Source organism: Falco naumanni, chromosome 5, assembly GCF_017639655.2.
Source record: "Falco naumanni isolate bFalNau1 chromosome 5, bFalNau1.pat, whole genome shotgun sequence".
Taxonomy (NCBI): Eukaryota; Metazoa; Chordata; class Aves; order Falconiformes; family Falconidae; genus Falco; species Falco naumanni.
The window spans coordinates 39,417,539-39,440,980 of NC_054058.1; the positions used below are offsets into that span (position 1 = coordinate 39,417,539).

At 34.8% G+C, this 23,442-nt stretch overlaps 1 protein-coding gene across 16 annotated transcripts in view; it reads right to left on the bottom strand.

The window, feature by feature from the left end:
- The window catches only part of PPFIA2 (PTPRF interacting protein alpha 2), a 351,100-nt gene that overhangs the window by 125,910 nt on the left and 201,748 nt on the right, over positions 1–23,442 (bottom strand). For all 16 annotated transcript variants that reach the window (XM_040595910.1, XM_040595899.1, XM_040595903.1 and 13 more), the window contains one exon: positions 4,908–5,009. In XM_040595910.1, the coding sequence (XP_040451844.1) occupies positions 4,908–5,009 (102 nt within the window). The remainder of the gene's footprint in view (positions 1–4,907; positions 5,010–23,442) is intronic.

Here is a 23,442-nt window from a genome sequence, read left to right on the forward strand (position 1 = left end):
ACTACATTGGTGTAGGTTATCACCTACCTATATTATATTATACCATCATTACTACATGGACAATGATTTACATATGGAAAATGAAAAAAAGTTAAAATATTCTTTTTTAGGAATGATGACTCAGTTAGTTGAAATTAGCGTGACTCAATAGAGTTTGTATTACTACAGGACCTGGATTTTAATCAATGTAAAATATTTTATCTTAACTTTATTCTCAGCAAACCTGTTTGTAAAAGAAGTTCATAGCAGGATAATAAATGGAAAAATAAAAGAATCAGGAGAGGGTGATGGAGAGAAAAGGAGAGGCATAAATAATGAAATACAGGGAAAAAAATATAAAAGATAAGAGATTTAATAAAATGAGACAGACTCAGCTAAGGGATTCCTTAGAGGAATGGGGCAACCCACTAAGAAGACAATTCTCTTTCAAGGTCCAGCTTAAAATATTTAATCAGCACAGGCAAAATTGAATGTCCTTTCAGTCTATATTTAGAATGCACATTGTTCAGTGAATCTCCATCTCTGGTGAAAGCAAAGACGACAGGTAAAATCAGCAGACATGAGGTTGAAGATTATCTCTAAAACCAGTCACAAACCCAGTCATTTTCTTCAGCATTGTTCCACAGTGGTGGAAACCAATTTGCACCCGTGGTCAGCTGAGGTGACCTCAGACAGCTATACTGGTAAATTACTGGTGAAAATCTTTCTTGGAAAAAACAAAATTACAGCCTAACTATAGCATGTGTCCCGTTCTGTATGTCCAAGACAGAGAAGAGAATACTGGTGACCAAAAACCTTAATGGAAACACACACATGTGAAGCAAAAGTATGAAATAAAACATAATAAGCAGGATAATGACACAAAGTAATAAAAATTAATAAAATGGGTCTTATAAGAACAATGAATACAAATATAATAACTATTAGATTATACAGTGTCTGAAGATACAGGTATAGAATTACTACACATTACATTTACTATCTATTGTCAACCTGTTTTCTGTGACAAAGTTCTTATTTTGAAAGAAGAAACACATTAGTCTAGAAGATAGATCATAATATTGAGGTAAAAATAATGAAAATTACTGTCATTTACATTAGTGATATAATGTGTTTGCCTTTACAGTACTTTAGGAAACATTTATATTTATTTTCATGTGTACAGTGCTTTCAGACTGGAAGAGGTCCTGTTATCATGTTGAAAAAAGAAAACAGAGTGCCCAGTTTAGTTTCAGCAGCTATCAAACTGATCTATGTAACAGGACCTCCAAGAAAATGAGCTAAAAAGGGAATTAAAACCATATTTAAAAGATATTCTTAGAGTTTTCCAGTACAATAAAAGGGAAATTTAATCATAAAATATAGGATTAAGTTCTGATCTATGGGTATTATGAGACTGCATCGATTAACTGAAAATATTTCATAAAGCTTTCACTAAGGAATTGAGACAATAAAATATGAATAAAATTAAATCTAAGTCAGCCTTGTTCACTTTAATAAATGCTTCAAGTCGAGGTATTAAGTAAAAGAAAGATGACGACACTGTTATTGCTGTTTCATCGTGAACATAGGCTTAATTTTTCTTGTTTCTGAAACTGCTTGAACTAATTTAAATAACATTGTATGCTACATACAAAAATATTATGCATGTGTCTCTTTTTTGTTATATTGAAAAAAACACAGATTAATCCACAATGATATTGTAATAATTTTTTGTTTCAACTGCCAAACCAAAGTCTAAATTTCCTCATAATCATATTCTGATTTAATAAGTTAATCCTACAAACGTTTTCTACTTTTACAGAATACAGACTGAGACAAAAATAACTTTCGATTTTAATTTATATTTAGCACATCCAAATTAGTATTATTTTATAATTTCCATTAAATAATATTCTAGATCACATTGACCTGTTTTCCAGCTTCAGAAAAGATGTTGTCTTTCCACATGCTATAGCTGATCATTCTATCTAGAGAATATCTAGAGAAGTAACTGTATCAGTTTCTATTACGATATTTTTATGTATGTTTTCAAAGTCTCATGCAATGATTTTCCAGAGAGAACCTGTCTTCCTGTCAGCAACACCACACCAATCAATACAAATACATATGCTCCTGCATTTTCTATTTTCCTCGTGAACTGACAGATTAAGTTGCCAGCTAAGTTCTTGACATGAAAATATTTCTACTGTAATATGCCAGAAAAAGTTAATTACTATAGGCAGTAAAAATAGAACTTCAACAGCAAAAGGTCAGTAGGAAGCTTTGCTTAAGAATTCTGCTAGAAGGAACTTGATTAAATATTATGGTAAGTTTTAAAAGGTGGTATTTTGGCTGAGATCTGGTGTATGGGTCCCGAAGAATGTAATTCCATCATGGTCTCTCTCTAATATATGTTACTGTCAGGGTCTGCCACTGTTGCTTGACAGAGTGGCAAATCAGAATGTGTGGTGGTGTTTTTCGGGGGGTGGGGTGGGTGGGTGGGTGTGTTGGGTGTGTGTGTGTCTTTTGTGGAGATTGGGAAAAACCGTATGAGGCTGTTACCAAGAAATAAAGAAATACATAGATGCAGGTCTACAGTAAAGAAAAAAATTTAGTTAGGCATAACTGAAAGTGTGAAAGGGAGCCAGAAAGCTAGTGTGTACTCAGAACCTGACAGAGTTCCCACTTCTTTTTCTTGCTGATTTCAGTTTGAAGCAGTAGGTACTTCAAACAATATCTTTAAGCTAGAGAGCTTCAGACCAGGGAGATAAAAGACTGAATTAAAAAAAAAATCAGAAACAGCAATCTGAGAATTTGGAACTGAACCTCCTTATTTAAAAGTAGTAGGAAGTGCTACTTGGGACAGAAGTGGTTGTACTGATTCATTCCACTACATGTGGTTATGCATGAGTGTGTCCTGGGAGGGCAGGTAAGCAATGCTAGTGTAGCTAAGCTACAGCTGGGTTAAGTGTGAACACTAGTGGGATGGAAGAAAGAAGCATTAGTTGGCCTAACTAACTTTATGTTTTAGAAAAGACATTTAATTTCCTCACTGCAAAAGTGTATCAGTGGTCATCCAAATATTATTATTTTATTAGAAATGTTACTTAATTAACTGAAAAAATGTGGAGCAACTTTTTCTTACAAAATATTAATGCTGTTTTCCATTAATAACTGCATAAATCTCAGTTTTCAAAAGTGCCTTTTATAGGTGATGTCTTCTCAATCAATGTTGCTAGACATCTCATTGTTAGCCTATCATTGAGACTATTCTGAAGACAACAGCTTTGGATCCAAAATGCTGATCTCTCCCTATAAGAGAAGTGTACAGGAGCCTATAGAATATAGCATGATTATTACAGCAAACTTTGGCAACTAAGTAGTATATGGCAGCTTAGAGCCTGGCAAGAACATATATATATGGTGGAGTGATTATTAATGAAAATGCCAGAACTCAGAGTAAGGCATGTCTCTGATTTTTAATCCCTCCTTTCCCTTTAATACTTGGACTATAACTTAACCTCTTGTTTACTGTAACATCTCCTGAATTTCCTATATTTTTTTCATGGCCTAAATCTCTTCATCACCAATACCTAGCTTCATCCTTATTCTGAAAACACACTGGTAGAGTTTACTAATTTTAACTGCAAGGGCTTCTTGCAAGGATTATCACACTCTATATCTCTCAACTGTTGGTATTAGTTCTCCTGGAAAATCTCTTATTGATTTTTCTTTTATATAAACAAGAAACGTAAGAATGGATGATCTTTAAGCTTCTTCATTTGCAAAGAAAGTGCCTATGACAGAGCTCAGTCTGACTTAGCTGATGACTTGCAGTTGACTCATCTTCCTTTTCTCTCACAGTTGTTTGGCAAGTGACTATCTTTGGCTATGAGGCTGTCTTGGGATTTTTGCTAGTCTGCGCCACTTATATCAGACCCACAGTAAGTGTTGGTACACTGCAGTTTTAATATACCAAAGTTGGTGTTCAATGGGCTTTGTAGTGAAACGGATAAAGCGTTATGCTAGGTAGACAGTTTTGTGTGTATACTTATCAAGAACTGAGGATAACCAAGAAGTTGACATTGCAAATTTAGTTCATATAGTATTTTTTTGTCAAAGTCTGTCTGAGATGTATTCCATATATTCATTACCAGCCTGAGTCCTGTCTGATCTGGGACTGTTTCATCTCTTTTCTCATACCTTTCCACCCCTCATAAAGCCTCCTCTGCTCCTTTCTTCCATTTCTTGATGAATTCTGCCTTTGTCCAGACAGTTGCATGTGCAAATTATTTTATTCTGAAAACCATTCTGTACGCCATTTGAGAATTTTCAGAAGGTGCTGTCACATATTCTTGTTCCCAGACAGAACAACATCTGACTGAAGTAGAACAGGGTAAATTTAAGGGTGAAATCTTGTCCTCACTCAGCTGTATGGCAAATGACATTTACTTCAAGGGTCACATGGCTGCATCTAGACTAAACAACAGACTGTGCTATGTGTGGCAGCCTTCATCTCATCCTTATTCAGCTCAAATCTAAGGCACAAGGGAAAGCTGGGTCTGTTGTAACATTGCCTTTTGCATTGATAGAAGATGAGGATATGTGCAAGCTACTTAGGGAGGCCCCAGGGCTTGGAAGGCTGCATAAATCCCTTGCTTTAGTAAATATTTAAACTGATGTACTCACCATGTTATATACAAAATCTGCTATCTTTGTAATATATCTTGCTAACATACACTCATTTCCTCCAGGACTGTAGCAGGGCAGATACATCTTTTTACTTAGAACCTTACAAGTTTCATGTACTTATTAAAAGGCTGGAATTTTGTCTTCTTATTTATACAAATGAAGATCTAAATTTATGTATATTCCTTCTGCTTTACATGTACATAATATCCAGAAAAGGTCTGCTGTATACTTACTCTTGTGTTATTTCTTTCAGCTTTCAGTTCTGAAATCTCCTCCTCTTTTTCAAGCAGCTGTTCCCTGCATGCATTTAATTCTTTTGTCAGTGCAGCAAATTCCTGTGAAATAAAATTATATACTCAAGTTAATCAAGACCTAAGCACTAGAATAACCAAATCCATATGCATTCTAGAGTTTGAGGATTTAAATAATATTTAGAAATCCTCAACACAAACTAAAATAGCATATGTAAGCATCAGCATCTACCAAAACAGTTTAAGTCGAGACATATCTAATAAAAAGTGCCTATGGAAAACAGTAATTTAAGTTTGGAAACAAAAGAAGGTTCAAGATGACGGCAATATCCCCCATACATAAACTGTCAGAACCACACGAGAAGAGCAGAACTGGCCTATTTCATAGCAACAGAGACACTACTTTGCACACACGAGGTTCAACTCAATGTATCTGCTTAGTGAGTATTGCCTCTCTGTAAGGCAGCTGTTGCAATATGGGGGGAAAAAAAACCAACTTAATGTATTCACTGATCGAAATCTATCTAATACCAGATTAACATAAGTAATATGTGCATTGTGAAAAAAATACTGTCATTATTTTCGCTTTGAATTTAACTACTAAAAGTTATTTGCGCATTATAGTGAAAGGCTGTGATGTGTTAGAACAATAATCATGTTTGTTAGTTTGGAGTGATTTTCCTGTGAAATAACAATATAAAAAACCCTGGATTTTAAGTTGCTCCCAATGTTAAGTTTTACACATGCAACTAATAGGTTTTCTGAAAAACGCATTCTTCGGTTGTCAAAATTCCTATTAAAATGTCTTAATTTTACCATTGCTGTTAGTCTTCAACAATATACATAAATTTTTGTCTATACAAAGGGCAGTCACAGATTTGTCATTCAGCTCAATATTGAAAAGGTTTCACTCATATGTGTTTTCTTTTGACAGGCACAACATATACTAAACCATAGTGGTTAGTTTTATCCCTTACAGCAAAGAGATGCTACATGTCTATAAAAACAGCGAGGTAAAGGTTTAAAAGCCTTTTAAATTTGTGATAATGTGTCACAAAAGAAAAGATGTCTTGATGAACAGCATTGCTGCTTAACAAAGATATATACGTAGTTTAAAATGTTAATATTAGTTTGACTGCTTGACCCACAAGCAGCCAGTCGTTCTTAATTCCCCTCCACGCCCCCCCCCCCAAAAAAAAAAAAAAAAAAAAGGGAGTTTAAGAAAAAAAACATGTCCAGGTGGTTTATCTTATCAGCCAGTAGGATGAAGCTGAGACTAAATCTACTTATTTAAGACAAAAGCTAGCAATGATCTCAAAAGGGTCTGGTTTGCTGCTTCCCCTCGAGTTGCTGAAAGCAGCCTTTATCTGAACTAAAGTGCTGTTCAATAGACATTTGGTAGGTATTCCTAGGCTCATGCTGTTTTAATCAAGTTTCTAAATAGTTAATGGTATATGGTCTTATCAATAATATCATAAAAAATATTCAAATAGATTCAAGTGTATTCTGACAATGTGTAACTAGGGTTTTCTTTTTTCATTTATCAGCAGCTGAAACTGGATGCACAGTAAACCTTCAGGAAAATTGCATGGTAGTAAGGAAAGTCTTGTTCTGATACCCCCAGTGGATTTTGTTTTAGGTATAAGCTGTTGAGCTCATGAACCATGTAGCGATGGTTTGTGTCATACCTCCTAATCAATATTTTAATTTTACACCCTAGTGGTCAAGATCTTGTAAGGCTATGCAGCATACTTTGATCTTAAACATAGCTTTTAAAGCCCTTAACATAGCTTTGAAAATGAGATTTAAATTTTAAACCTCCTCTCTCACTTTTCAAAAGATTCATTAAAACTCTGCCTGTACATCCTACTTTAGGATTCAGAAGCTGCCAGTCCAGCAGTGTTATTCTGTTCAGAATTTTGTTCAAAAAACTCCTGTCTTGTAGGTTATAACTAATGTTACATACCAAATGAAAATATCATATTTAATATAAAACCAATGATCTCAAGCCAGACTAAATCAAAATTTTTAAGCACAAAAGCACACACACACACATATTTACACACATTTTTTTTTTCTTCATATTCCTCTAAGAGAAACTTTATAGCACTACAGGGTAGAAGTCTTGTTACTAATTTACATACAGTTTATAGACATGGATAAATATCTGTAATACTTTCAGAATCTCACAGAATAAATATTCTGTGTAATCTATGTAGGATGCTGTTGTTCTTTACATTTTCTCATTTCTTTGTACTGTTTCAATTGGAATTAAAATAGACATTTTGGATATGCCATATGGGTGACAGGTGGTGAAAAGGATAACGAGTATCATCTAGTGACTTCCAGTTCCTAACTACAGTAAGGCAAAGCAGTCTGATAACATGCTTTCATTGTTTTCCTTGGAAACAGAAAAAGATAGTGTTTATGAAAACGTACATTCTTTGCTATGTCAAGGCATGCCAGCTACCAGCAGTACAGTCCCTAATGCTTTGGTCAATAGAATCACAAATAATTAAGGAATGGAGTTCCTACTATTTTGCTGAGAAGCATGGAACTTATTCTCAGGGAAATTTTGTTTGGTCACCAGCTTTCATTTTCCCTTGCTTAAAAGCAAATCATTATTCAAAATTCTGCTCCCAGACAGTTCCGTTCCTAACACAGTGTCTTCTCACCCTTGAAATATCTTTATCTTATGTTCATAATAACTGTTAGTGTTCACTTCAGCTGAGCTACCTGCATCCAGTATTTTAGACCTTTTTACTTGAGTCACTGACACAGACCTTTCAGGCCTCTTAATTATTCAGGTGCTGCTGCTCTCGAAATTCCTCTGTGCTCTTGACATATCTACAGTACTAGCAATTACAACAGCCATCTCCATACTTCTGGAGCTAAAGTGGCCAACTTTCATCTGAAGTACTAGAGACTGCTCAGTTGTCAAGAGCTTTGCCTTCTCTGGATTGAATGATGACAGAAAGAGGGTGGATTTTTTTCTTGGTCTTCATATCATAAGCATTTTACAGTTAAAGTCTCAAAGTAAAATTGACTTTGCCCTAGAGCTTTACAAATTATCATTTCTGTCACATCTGCTTTGGTGAATTGATAACTAGGATAAAACCTCACAACAACTTGATTTTCAACTCATACTTCCAAAACTACAAGTAAACCTCATTTTAAATATACCCTTTTCATCCAAGGTATCCCTGAGACAGAACAATGTAAAGCTCCAGGGAATGTATCTCCTACATACTAGAAGCAAAGCAAAGCATAGCATATTTTTGTTTTATCCAGTTATGTAATAAATAACATGTGATGATATTGACCTCTGCTCATGCAATTCCCTCCCATATATACAAGGATCAAGGGAATACTGTCATCTGGGATTATTGTAGAGACTGCAGAAATCTTGCCTGGTCAGTCATACTTCGGGAGCCCTAAAGTAGTATCTGTTGCATAACTAATATGATTTGACAAGCACAACTGCACCTTTAAAGCTTATGTAGAAGTTGTGTGGCTTAAAAGCTAATTAAGAACTGAAATGAATTAAAACTATGAAAATTATTCAGTTGATTGCACTTTTTTTATACTGTACTATGACATCAGGACACTAACAAAATTCGTTCATGATTTTGTTCAAAGAGCATCTGAATAAACATAATCTCAGAACCTATCTTATCTGCTGTTTCCCTTTTTTTCTTAATACTTGGGCTATAACACTGTCTGACTGAAAAATAGCTGACTTGGAATGACAGCTCTTCATTTATCCCATGTTTATCTTTGAAGAGAGGGCAGAAGCCTTTAAAACAAATTCAACAGAAACGTATAGCCACCAAAAGGACTGCTAGGTGTTACAAATAAAAAAACCTCAAGGCCTTCCCTTGGTGAAGCAGCTGAGATACAGCCAGAGCAGAGGCTGGAGGGTGCCCGCGACAGTGGTAAGCCATCGGGGCAGGCGGGCTGACAGCGCTGCCAGATGTGTTGGCAGCAGGACTGTGCAAGGGACATACCACAGCTCCCTTACCATTACATCTCTGCCTCTAGGGGCTGCCTTAACAAATGCTGCTTTCTTTGCTTATTGTTCCCAGGAAAGGCCCACAAGGTTTGATTTTTTACGACCAAAAAACAAAGAAAATGTATATAATTAGTCTCCAAGCTGAGGGTATGCCACAGAAATGATGAGGCCTCATAGCTACGATGCTCAGCTGTTCAGCATCTGTACACAGTCCAGTACAACGTGAGTTGAAATAAAAATGCAGTCAATCAACATCCCCACAAAAAAATAACTACTGAAAGAAAGAAGACATTTTGTAAGACAAAAAGAAAAAAAAAAAATCCATAAAATTCAGTTTCAGAGACACTGGGGAGATTCAGCTTCAAATCTCCTCCTCTGGATTTTCCATCTTTGAACCTCAGTTCATTTCAGGAATGAGTGAGTGAACTAATCTCTGTATGGAGAAATTGTAAAGCTTAATCTTTTTTGTTTTACATTCAACATAAGCTATGTCAACTGATTTGCTTTCCCACAATTTTAGATGTAACTCATTTAATGTAGGAAATTACTATCTACTACAATGCCCTCAGAGTTTTAACTGTTCATTTCTCATGCTTTTTTTTTTTTTTAAAAAAAATGTGCCTTCTTTCTTTTCCTATTACTCCTTCTTTGGAGCACTTGATGAAAATTCTCCACTTTTAAATGACCTTTTAAATGCCCAAGGATTTATTTTAAAAAATTTGCCATTAACAGCACACAGATTTCAGCCTCCTGAAATTTTATATTTAAAAATTTATTTAAAATAGATTTTGACTCCTATTAACAAGACAAAACACTGCAAAATTCTGAATGTAATTCACTGTTTATCTTCTTACTACAGAAAAGACATAATAGTCCTTGATTCTAGATTAGGTTGAATGCCAGATTTAAGTATGTGGGTTTGGTGTCAGTCCTCTGAAATGTCTATTATTACATTTCTGCTCAAAATGAGAGTTCATTTGCACACAAGTTTTAGGTTGGAAAACATGTACCCTGAAATATTTTATTGTAACAAGACCCAGGTAAAGCAGGAAATCAGTTCGGATCTCAGTACTAAAATTTTGGTCTCTTCATAGATAAAAAAAGTCATACTTTCAAAATTGTAGAACAGTCTCTGAATTAGTCTCTTAAAAGTATTATCAGATCTATTTGCACTATGGTGCTGTTAGCATGGAGAGTTTTCTGTACTTCTCCACAAATAAATGTAAAGCAAAATTCATTGTTTCTTTTTTCCCCAATTTTATACAGTGGGATTGTTTTTTTTTTTTACACCTTTAAGAAAATTGTCCACTACTAGTAAATCTTATAATAAATAGTGTGATGTGAGTGGGCCACATTATTTGGAACTACTGAATCTCTAGTTTGAACTCAGTTACTTTGATTCACACCATGCTTTCATAGGTGTGATCTCAGCATTTCTTTACATAACCACTAAACATGCTTCAAACTATCAAGGAATTACCAATGTTGGTTTGGGTTATTTATTGGTCTGCAAGACATCTAAAATGTGGAAAGTGTGATTAAATGTGACAATGTGAGAGTTCATTAATTCACAGAGAAATGAAGAGAATGAAAGTTCTGTTACCTAAGAGAACTAACTCAGTAACACAGTGGACTTGTGACCCCACACTCTATATTTTATTTTAAATTTTTATTTTCAGAAATGTGGGCAGTGACTGAAATTTTGAAATATGTAGACACACATAAGCACACAGTCAGTGCTTCTCGGAAGAAAGAAAAAACCTTTTTAGAAGCCCAGAACCCATGTTAACATCTACAATAATTAACAATCCCAATATATTCACCAAACAGAAAATTGGACAAATGAGGAATGGCTATACAGCTTTCCATCAAGAAGAAATTCCTTTTTTAAATACTCAGTTGAATCTACACCAGATTTTGAACTAGGTCTTGCAAGTATTTACTGATTCAGGCATCCCTGTCTAGGTTGAAGAAATCATCTCAAATCAGTGTAGCGTCTCTGTGGATAGCCTCCTATTGTGAATGAATTATTTATCATTATAACTGTGGTCCCAAATTAAAAGAGATATAATTGTATTTTCTCACCAAAAAGAAAATCCCCCAAATTCTCTTTCAGTGTCTTATACAAAACAAAAAACCTTGCTTCTAAAAATGACACCCCCCCCCCCCAAAAAAAAAAAACAAATAGAGAACTAAGGATTACAATAGGTAAAATTTCTATATCCGATTAAGGCCACTGAACATACTGAATGAATGTGGATATACATATTTTGGCTTAGCTTTGCAGCATATGTAACCTGACATTTATATAAATGTCATCTAAATTCAACAGCTGTATCATGTTACTCCCAAGATTTACTAGAAGTACCAAAAGTATTCAAAATTGTATTTCAAAAGTCAACCAAAAAGAAACTTTAAATGTTTGTACACATGTTAGTCCATGTGATGGTACTTCTCAATAGATTTAAAGGTAATGGGAAGAATGTATCACTGTCAGGACTTGTGTTGTCATCTGCCAAATTTTCCTGCAGTAATATACACTTGCCATATAATGATTAATTCCCAGAGATTTTTAAAGCCAAAGGAAATTTCCCCAGCAACAAGAGTATAATGACAATGGGTCAATTATTGGCAACGATCTTCTCACACAAGATTACTTCAGGAAGAAATCTGACACTACACACAGAAGACATGGACACAAATATGCCATAATAGTTTTCTTAATAATACATGTGGGTTTAGAATCATTGTTAGAAAGTAGTCCAACAACAAACAATAACCCAAGTACAGCTCTCTCATCAGTACCAAACAGCCAAAGACAAACCTGTGTTCCATTATTTCCCAAATTAGCCTGCAAAATTGTAGTGTAAAAATCTAAGTTTTACACGACACTAGCTAAAAAGTACCCAGTTCACATTCTCGTTTTTTTCAGAGTCAATTTCTTTAATGGAAAACTTCTGAATAAAGCATGCAATTTGCTGTTTTAGTGATGTTTTCCCACTCTATTTTTAAATAATATAGATTTGGTGCTCTGTATTATCTGTTGTATACTGATCACTCTGATTTATGCTTTCTGAAGAATAATGTCCACCCAATGGGTACTGGTCTGTTAAAACAAAGCCAAGTCTCACACTTATAGCAATAATGAAACAGAAGGATCAGGGGAAAAGGGCATGATAAAATCGACAACAGATTTTTACTTTTTTACCTAAAATTTTCTGTGCTCTGTGAGTCTTCAGATTATGATAACAGATGTGAGCTCACAAAAGCTTTAAAATAAATATCTCAAGCACAAGGCAGCAGATGCTAAAAATTCAACATTCCTTAATTATCATCCTTAGTATTAAACTATAAAGCTGAGATTTCAAAGTACTTCACAGCCTCCATCCCTAAAAAAGGTAAATTTCAAAGATTATAAAAGTATAGCCTACCTTTTAATATTTCTTTTATAATATAGCAAATCTAATTATACCAAACGAGAGTCATCCTCCCATATTTATGAACAAGAATGATATTAAAGTCTTCTTTTTCCCCTAAAAAACAGCAAATGGAAAATTTAAAATTCTCCTGTTTTGCATTTCATGTTAACTAGATTGGTTCAATTTGGAATAGCTATCACAGTGAAGGACAGCATACTCTAACTTTGAAATTAACAACAGTTGTGTCTTCAGTGCTTTGCCCCTGACTGATGGAAACACAGAGGCACAGAGGATCTATAACCAAATTAAACAGCTGTCAGATTATTACTGAAATGAGATAAAACATCACTTAGATAAACATCTGTAAATATAATAAAGTGGAATTTGTATTGCAGGTGGATGACTTTTAAACAACTCATAATATTATAGATAGCATAGGATGAAACTGCAGACTGCCTTACAATGTGTTTTAATTAGTCATATTTCAGAATGTTCTACTAGACATACTGTACTCCTTTTTGTAGAAGTATTACTCATGTAAGACACTGCGGCTGCACACTTTTCAGAAGGGGGATGGAAGTGGTGTTAGTTGGGGCTGCGATGATGTTTTCTTCAAACCATACTACTGAAGTATGGAAGGGAATCAGCTATATAATAAGGGAAATTGCACCGACAACTTTTTTTCCCATTTAATAATCAATGCCTTTGTTTTATAGATATTCATATTCTCTTCTAAAAGTACATAAATAATTTGCAGATATAGCTCTGTTGCAGAGTATATCATTATTTTCAAGTTATACTCTTTAAGATGTCTTGATTGATTAAATATTGTACTGGATCAAAACTGATAACAATTTGATGACAAAACCCCTCCACAGTTAGAAATGTATCATTTATCAATAAAGAGCAAAATATGGTCTAAACCAACAGACTACAACCAATTTTTAAAATAATTGTATAGAGAATGGGATCGATTTTATTCCAATTCATCAAAAGTCTATTTTTCCAGATATTTAAATATCAAATAGCCGAAATGGTCACAGCAGTAGCGTAAGTGAAGAATAGATTGCTATATTGTTTTACAAGATTACAATATCCCATTACCAGCACAGTGTCTCATTTTATGCTTATCATCTTTCTTTTTTTTTTTTCCCACCAAAATTAAAACAAACACAAAGTTATAACAGGAATCATACTGGACAATATGCAAATTATTGAAGTATTTTACAGACTGTACGATGGCTTCAGCACATACACACATATATACAATTTTCATTATAAAGCAGATTGAGGTCAGTACACGGCCCTGAGAAATAACCTAAATTGAATCCTGACAGAGAGGATATTTATGAAGGGTGACTGTAAGAAGCAACACATGCTTTACCAGTAAACACAATAGGCCTTGTCTTATAATGTTGGTGAGGAAAGTGCAGCTTATTTTGGTGCCAATTCCAGCTTAGAAGTCTGGTTGATTTTTACCATGCCTGACTCACTTTTCAAACTCTTTACTTCTTTAGCTTTGACTTTCTCCACACAGTATATCCAGGCAAACTTGACAAAATACAGCATGACCTTTCCTTCTCCCTCATTTTGGAGGACACATACTGTTCTGACACTTGTCTCTTTCTCTTCTTCCTCAGCACTGTCTCTGGGTAAATTTTATTCATGATCACTCATTCAGTTATTAATAATAGGTCAACAAGTCTGCTGTTCTGATTCAGAATACATCCTTCCCCAGTAAAATATTTTTTTCCTGTTTTCAGAATTTAAAATAGTATACTAAATAACTGACATTAATGAATTTAATATTTTTAATACACTTATAAATTAAAAATATTTTTTCATCACTTTATAAAATCAAGTGAAAAGCATCTGATATTTTGGCTGTTTTCTACTCTTTTTTTTTTTTTTTCATGAATTTGCTCAGTGTGTAAAGAATTACAGAAAAGGAGGACAGAGAAAACGTAAATGTGCTTACTTCTATTACTTTGAATAACAACACCCAAACTTCAGAATAGTATACATACTCAGTTCTAACAAAAAATCAGTAAATTTAAGAAGTTGGGGGTTTTCTTCTTTTTCTCAAAAAAAAAGAATTTTCATACTGAACCCAGAAACAAATCTACTAACTGACCCCATCCATCAACTGTTCTCTTCACATAAATTATATTGGACTTTTTTCTTGACAAATGCTGAGTGTTGCTTGATATTAAATATTTAGATTTTCTGCATTGAATTTATCTCATGTAATTTGAAAAGTATGTTGTATTACAATCTGCATCCAAGCTGGTCACCCAAGAGCAGCAAAGGGGACTAAAGGTACTTTCAAGATGTGATAGCTACCTGTATCTATCATTCAGGATGTGATAGATGACTTAGATATCTCTTTTGAGTTGAAAAGAATGGCATGTTGGAATTCCTTATTTTTCTACATAAGGCTTCAATAAACGCCACTGGGGAAACTACCTCTTCTACACTACAGATTTCTGCTTCTGGTCTGATTGGTCCCAGCCTAACTAAAGCTTGCTTGAGAGAAGTAAATAAAATTCCCAACTTTAGCTATCAGGGACCACTTTATACTTGGTATCACTGGTGGAAATCACTTCCCCCACCTCTCCCCCAAAAATAAAATTGTGGAAATAACAAATATAAATTGGTAGTAATTATCCCACTCTTCTAGGTGCTAGTATTTAACTGGAACATTATGGGGTAGTTTGTTTCTTGGGAAAGACAAGAAGAGAAGTGACTAGAGTCAGGATGAATACCAGGAGTTCTAATGAGAATTTAATGAAACTTAGGGGAGAGGTTGCCTGTAAGATGGTTTAAAAAGGACAGATTGCTTTTTTCTAGAATAGAAGTTTAACTGCTGACAAAGTAATGTTGCTTCAATATGCAAATTGTTGTTTGTTATTGTTGAAGAAAATGTATTTTGAATTAATAAATTTAAAGTGCTGAAGCTGCTAAATGGCAGAACCAGGCTTCATCCCTTGCATAGCTCTAATCCAAGGCTGGTTTAAAACCTAGTCAAGTTAATCCGTAGGAGACTAGAAAAACAATAGATGATCAGTTTGTGTTCACAGGTGCTCTCAGAAATGCTCTTAGAAAAATTAGTATATGTGAATAGATATTGCTTGTTCTAAGACTGAGTGTGCTTGAAGGATTATGTGAGTTAAAGCAGCAGAAAGATCATGATCCAAGGAGGAGCTTGGAACCAAGGCAGAGACTGGAACAGAATAGATGAATCCACTGGGACAGTCAGGTGATGGATTTGCAGAACTGACAAGACTAAAGGAAACTTTTTAAAACTTCAGACATTGACTAATGGTTTGATGAGTGTATATAAGCTGTGCTGTATCCCTTTGTTCTCTGCCACTCACTGAGTGGGTGGCCCAAACCTGAGCTGTGATTAAAGCAAGCCTAGAGGTACCCATGTCTGTGGGAATTTTTCCTTTAACAGTTATGACGACAAGAATGATTATTCTCCGCGTGCACTGAAACTGCAGCATAAATAATTAGGTTAGATTGTAGTCAAAGCAGATCAGGGTGGTATTAGGACAACCTTTTATAAGAATAGTTAAGCAACAAACCTGGTTATACAGTAGTGACATGGTTTCAGTAACAATTCAGACAAATATCTGTGAATGTTTATTGTCTCAAGGAATGAAGATAGAATAAATAACATTTGGAAGACATTTCCATTTTTTGAGTCCACAACAATGAATTCATATATACAGTTTCACTGCTGTGAATTCAACTTTACTTTCTGTTGGTGGATCCTGTAATTTACATGACTACCATAGATGCTGACTTTGATGATGAAATTGCATTTACACATAGCTCTTCCTTTGTCTCTGTTGGAGTTAATTTAAGCCATGGATTTCACTAGCTTGCTTTCTGTTTGATAAGAAATGTAAGATTTAAGTGGTTTGCTTTGTAGAAATGTTCTATTCATCCTTACACTGAAAACAAATTACTATTTCTTCTTATGCTGATTTGCTTTTTTTCCAGTTAGTCTTAACAGTTATCTAATAGCCACAAAATACAAATAGGTACATCAAGAAGGAATCCAAATTTTGCTTTTTCCAGCAATCTAATAAAACATTTTGGTTTTTATGTACAATAGAAGTAACATTAAAATTTGCTCAAATCTTTTTTTCATATAGTGAGATTGTTAACAGTAGTCTTTCATTTGGTCTATACTATTGCAATAAACATTAAAAACTTCAGTAGAGAAAATAAGATAATTGCAAGCATTCTTCATCGAGAAATATGATGAACTGGTAATTACTGGCATAGTTTTTGTCCTGAGGAAAAATATACAATGCTTACAGATGCCAAGAACACCAGATTAAGGAATGGCATCTTCCATATCAGAAATCATACAACTTACAAATATCTGATTAGCTTCTGTATCTCACATATTAAAGATAAAGGAGTAATAAAACGTCTTAAAATGATGTTAACATTCAGACACTGGCAATTTCATCCATATGTTGTTAAAGCTTTTTGTTGTTTTTACACTGATGTAGAAGACATAGCAGTTTTTCTATTCTGAAAATTTAGTGAGTAAAATTATCTTTTTCTTTCTAAAGAAAGAAGTTGATAAAACCCGATAGTTAATCATGATGCTACTAAAGGTATTTGTTATCCTAAAGGAATTTTTTATTTTGTGTCAGCAAAAATACTAGAAAGAATCTTCTCCATTTCAGAAAAACAGGACACTAAATCAGAAATTTTGATGAAAGGATGCTTTCACTTAAGTTGAATAGCATGTTGCATTCATGAAAGGATAATAAAAATATAAATTACTTCTATTTTTTCTAGATATATTCTAGGTATTCTAGGGTATAGTTCAATAAATAATAATACAGAAGTAGTTCACTATATAAGAAAAAGTGCTGCTTATCAAAAGCTCCGCAGGACACCAGTGATTGTATTCAATAAATAAGAAGTTTACATCAAAGTAAGGCCTCATTAGCTATAAATTTTTGAGCTGCTCACTGGACAGGTGGTCCAGGGGCTGACTCTCCCCAGAGCCCTGGCAATTCACGCCTCTTTGTCCTCATCTTGTTACTGAGAGCTTCAGGCATGCTCCCTGTGCAACACCAGAGAACAGCATAATTACCAGCAGGGCAGTACCCAAAAACTGGGACCTAGTCCATGATTTCTAAAGTGGTGTGTTATCTGTTCTGATGACAACTGTATGCACATTCCTCAGTTGTTGCACATATTGCCAGAACTACTCACACGTGTATGATCACCTCACATAAACATTACACAATATATAAACTAGAAGTTGTTAATTTAGTTATATATCTTAGATGACTCCACCTAACGCTGTCTGTGTTTCTCTATAAAAAGAAAAACTCAGAAACAGGCAAACCTGGAGATTTTTGTTTGTTTGTTTGGGTTTTTTTTAAGTTATGTTTTGAATATTTGCTACAAGTATGTGTCATAGAAAGATTTGCTACCTAATCTGCACATGCACGCTTCAGAAGTAGTTGGGCTTGTTTAAAGTGTGGCTGTCACTTCAAAACCTAATCAGATTTGCTGATCCAGATCTAAAGTTTAAAGGGAAGTTACACATCAAACAAGTACGGTTACCTTTGAGGTGCTGTAGAGCTACTGGTTCTGTTTGAAGTTCATTATCCTACTACATAACTACCAATTCAATGTTGCATCTGTCCCCTCTTGCTACATTGTGTCTCCAGATAACTAACTAAACAGCAATGATAATGTTCAGGAGAGAATATACATGACAACTTTGAGCTCTTCTACTCAGGAAAGCCGTTTAGGATTACAGCTATCACCACAACTTCTGAAAGAGATATACGAAGGCAAGAGAAAACAAAAATTACCTTTCTAAGGCAGCATTTCAGTGAAATACATGCACACTCACAAACCCATACAGACTATCGACTACTTTCACCAGATATGTTTAAAACTCATAACCCACTAGATGCAGACTGTTACTTAGCCCTTTTTTATCATTCTGCATTTGCAGTAGCTAACCTCAAGAGAAATAGAAAACATTTTTTTAATACTACTGATTCTCGGTAATTCTGGTGTATTTGCAACATAAACAAACCATGTATCTATTATACCTCCCCCGTGAAATGGAATGCATACAGATGAGTTCCTACCTCTCCATAGATACATGTGTCAGATTCACTGCATAGAAACACTTCACAACCTTCTTGCATTTTACTGCACAATATTCAGTTTATGATATGTAGTTCTCCAAAATGTGCTAATCCCAAAGGTTCAGAAATTAAAAACCAAAACCAAACAAAAACCCCAATTCCACAGTCCAAACCAAAACAAAAAAACCCAAACCAGCTAGCATGTATAAAAAGAAGTGTATGCTAAATACATAGTTTTCCTTGGGTATATTTATTTACAGTATATTTCCAGAAACAAGACCATTATAAAAATAACAAGCAAACATTCAAACAAAGGCAAACACCGGAATTCCAACAGAAGTGGAACACTTGTTTCAGAGCATGCTCATAATTGCCAGCTGGGTTGAAATGCATTAGTACTGTAACCTTATAAATCTTCCCAAAGTTGTTTGCATAACTGATATATCATCATGCAATATGGCTAAATCAGATAATGCTCTATCTTTCCTAAATTGGCTGTTTATATTTCTTATGAAAACCACAAGAGAGCAACCATGATAATACACAACTAGATGTGTGCTGAAGCTTGGGGTCTTATAGCAGTTCAGAGCGCTTCAGAACCTTAAGGCTGTATTCTCCCTCTTTGGCCCTAGTATCACTCCTCCTGAAGCTTGTAGATGCAAAGAAATCACACTCAGTCACAACAGTGGAAAAATGGAAGGACTTAGCTTCTGAAAAGCCAGTCCCTAGACCCCACCCATCAATACTTTGAAGACAATGTATTAAGAGGAAAAATTTTACTGTAGCTGAGTAGAAAGCCACAGTTAGAGCCCATGTCATTATGGTCAGCCCACCCCAGCACTCTTTCCTCCATCTCTAGTCAGGATGATTTACTGTGGTACCTTTCCCAGCCTGGTAGCAGTGCATGAGATCATGACACTGTAGCCTGATTCTAAGTGCCAGCACTCACAAATGAGATTAAGATTGTTAGGTTTACGTATCCATGATGGTAACCCTTTATTAAATGCTGTACTCGTCCTCATAAACTGTTAAGCAATTAGTAGTTAACAGCAATTAATAGTTAATAGCAATTTACTTGCTCAAACAGCTTATTATGTCAGGTTTCTGAGTGTGGTTAATGCTTTCTTTGATGGGCAACTGGGCAAAAGGAAGAGATTTATCAATAATTATCTGGAATAATCTCTTCAATAAAACAGAAAACAAATGTAAGTATATAGAGTAAATAAAGAAATCTTCCTTCCCTCATTTGGCATAGCTACCAAAAAAAAAAAAGTCATCAGGTGAGAAAGCTGAGGAAAAAGTGATCATTGCAACCAAGAGGATACTAAAATTCAGTCAAAAGCACAACTTCCTAGATGGCAGATATTCCAGAAGAGAATTTCTTGTACTAGTTTAAAGTTGGTAAAACCGAAGTTGCTTGTTTGCATAAATTATCAACAGAACTCTACAGTAAGATGCTTATATTAAACATTTACCTTATAGCTCCTTAGTAAAAGGGGGAAATTTCTTATAATTGTAGAGAAATATTTCAATCAGGAGAAATGGGATTTGGTACTTTTGGTATGGAAAAAAGAAGATAATGAATTAAGGCTACAGCATTGCATCATGCCACTCATACATGGAAATAAATTTCCTGGTCATAAAAGCAAGATTTTTCTAAACAGCAAGAACATAAATCCTGCAGAAAATGGTACCTCACTAGTTCCCCTTTTCTAGGAATTTATGTGCTTTTCTACTGGTTAATAAAAACAGTGGGACTTAGTTAAATGCAGCGAAGATAAATAATAATTACAGCAATCATACTATACTATACTAAACTTTGATTTAGAGAGATGCAATCCTCTCAGTCTGAAGCCCTGAAATCTCTGTCATCACAAAAAGGTAATTGCCTGGAATATATTTAGTATATAGCCATCACCCATTGGTTTACAACAAATCTTTAACATTATCTGTTTCAGGCAGACATTTGGTTTAGCACTTTTGAGTTCATATTGTTTTACAAAGTCTGTGACAAGGAGAAGATAAAAAATGAAAGAATCACAGGCATCCAAAATAAAGCAGAAGATAAGTCTAGAGATTCTGGTTACATGCCAAAGTTGACATGCCCAGCTGGCTGTAAACCACTGTCCCAGGTGTGGCCATGCAGCCTGCAACTCAGCCCACCTCCAGCTCTCACAAGTACCACAGCTGTCTCACAGCTTGTCTGTAAACTGTTTGCAGGTAACCTGGCAGGCAAAATCCCTGCCTGGGTGCTAAAGTACCAAACAACTTGGAAAGATAATGCCTCAGTATATCTGGGTTGAGCACCCTGTCTGTGTCTTGACCTGCCTGATGAACTGCAAATCTGACTTCATCACCCAAAAGGCTAGCTGCTTGCACTTAATTTAGTATATAATCATCACATATGAATTTGCTGAAAGTCTTGAAGATATCTATGTAGGTAGACATCTATTTTAGCACTACTGGAATACAATAAAATAATTTCTTATTATGGAACTGAAGGTGGCACCTTGAAGCACCTCTTTTCCTTCTCATCTTTTTTGAATCAATAGATTTTTAATACTTTGTAAAGTTGTGCACTAACTTTTCCATTTCCAGTCTCTCTTACACAAAATTTTAGTACCACCTTTATGCATAAGCCACTGAGCTATAATATGTTAATACAGTATTTTTATTTGAAGTGAAATATATATGCCTTCTACAATAAGAAAGCAATGCATTCTAACGTGGGAGGGAGTAAATGGACATCTAAGAAAAGTACAGCTCCTTCTTTAAATTTTGGAGTTATTTTTCAGTTGCATTCAGTGGCCAAAAATAACACAGCTAAATGAATTAAAATGCAGTGACAACATTTCAGTGTTCATTACCTGCTTGTTGGAAACCAAGAGCCAAAACCCAAACAAACCAAAACCCCAAGCATTGCAATCATATCAAATGACTTTCTCAACATGAGAACTGAATGAGGCTGCTTAGCAAAAGTAAAGGGAATAACAAAAGCTATCCTTTTTAACACTTTATATACATAAACACATAAGGCCATATCTGCCGAAATAAAAATACTTGAAAATAATCCTTCCCCTCTGATCACGCTGAGCTTTGCATAAAGTTGCACCTTCTGTTTTGCCTCAGGAAGCCCATTTGACTTGATTTGCTCTTTTTCTACAAATTATGTCTAGATTTAAATAATTGTATTTGCTGTTATTAGTTAGCTCAAGTAAAACTATATAAACAAATGAGCATGCAGTCTTTACTGGGTCTTCAAACAACAGTTTGCATAAGAACTTACACATTAATTTTTAAATATAAATTAAATGCTTGATTTATTTTAAATTATTCTCTAAAGGCCTTCTCTGTAAAAACTGGATAGTAGTTCATAGATACCTTTGTAAAACATTTAAAAAAAATCTTCCTTTTGGTATTAGAGAATTAATTATGAAATAAAAAATATATATAACAAAAATAATTCATATGACTGATGTCTTCTTCACCTTTCCTATATTTAGTATCTTATTTGTTTGTCTATTGTTGAAATCTCCATGTTAGGACTTCTGTATTCCAGAAGACTTGACCAAAAAGGTGAAACTGACAAACTTTATTATCTAAATGTGGTCATTTGGACTTGCTAAAGAAAGAGGGAGATGAACGTACAAACTGTTTAACATGTTCTGTTTGTTCTTCCTAGAATATTTGCTGTAATTTGCAATATTCCTGATTCTATGTGATTGATCAATAAATGCTTACAATGAAAGAAAGTTCAGAGAAGACAGACAAGGATGATGTGCTCATGAAGCTCAGAAAAGAATGTTGGAAGTGGCCACAGCTATCATAAAGGAAGCTGAACTTATGCCAACACCAAGGAGACAGGAGAGTGGCCTTTATCATAGATAAATGGCTGTAACAGTTAAAGGGGTCAACTGGTTACGTAAATGGACCTCTCTAAAATATTCACTAGAAAGCAGCATCTTCCTGAGGCAGACAGACCAGCATAGGGGACTTGCATATATGGTTCAGCACAATAAAGAGTATATAAGTATTGAGCAAACAGCAGAAGTGACTTAGAATTGAGCAACGGGTTTGAGCTGGCTTCAACCTACATATTCCTTCCTAGTAACTAGGAATGCCCAGCGACATGGCAGCTAGCATATAGAGAACAATAATGAGAATAATGTTCATTATGCGATTTCACCGTGTAGTGCAATTGCTATGAAGTACTTGCACTGCAATTTCAGAATATTGCTGTATCACTTTTCTAAATCAAAATGCCAGGTATTGTCAAATATCTTTACACACGTAAATCTGGTATTAAACACTAAATCTTCCACATAAGTAATATCTAAAAGAGTCAGGTCATAGAGTATTGGGATCCAATATTCTGAAAACTCAGCAGTAGAAATTCAACAGCACGCTCATATTTCTTCAGTTCTTTAGAAACTGATATTATGTAGGCATGTGTGTAGAATGTTAGTTTACGTTGGGACTCTACTAAAATGACAGACCACAGGACCACATTGCGGATACAGTCAGTTTCAAAGCATCTGAAAAACTACTGCTCTGAGGGATTGCAAAATGTTTCCAGAAATCCTGACTCCATTGGTAAACCTCTTAGGAATAACAATGTATGAGTGATTAAGACCGAAAAGCTTTTTCTATGAATTGAATTTCTGTTGAGTTTAAATAGGTTTCTATGGCAGCAGTAATGTCATAAATGATTCCCCATGGTTTAAAAGCACCAGGCAGCAATGCTTCTAGCACTTACTGCACTATTTTCAATCAAAAAAAAAATCATGCTGGGACCCAGATGAGAGATGTGCATCATCAGCCATACCCTCCATCAGACCTATTAATGTGGCAAGGCTAACCACAACAGAAAGTTAGCCTGTCATAGCACATCTTGCCAAACTAGATCCCAAGAATACCTTTATATTTTGGGAATTTTTAATTCC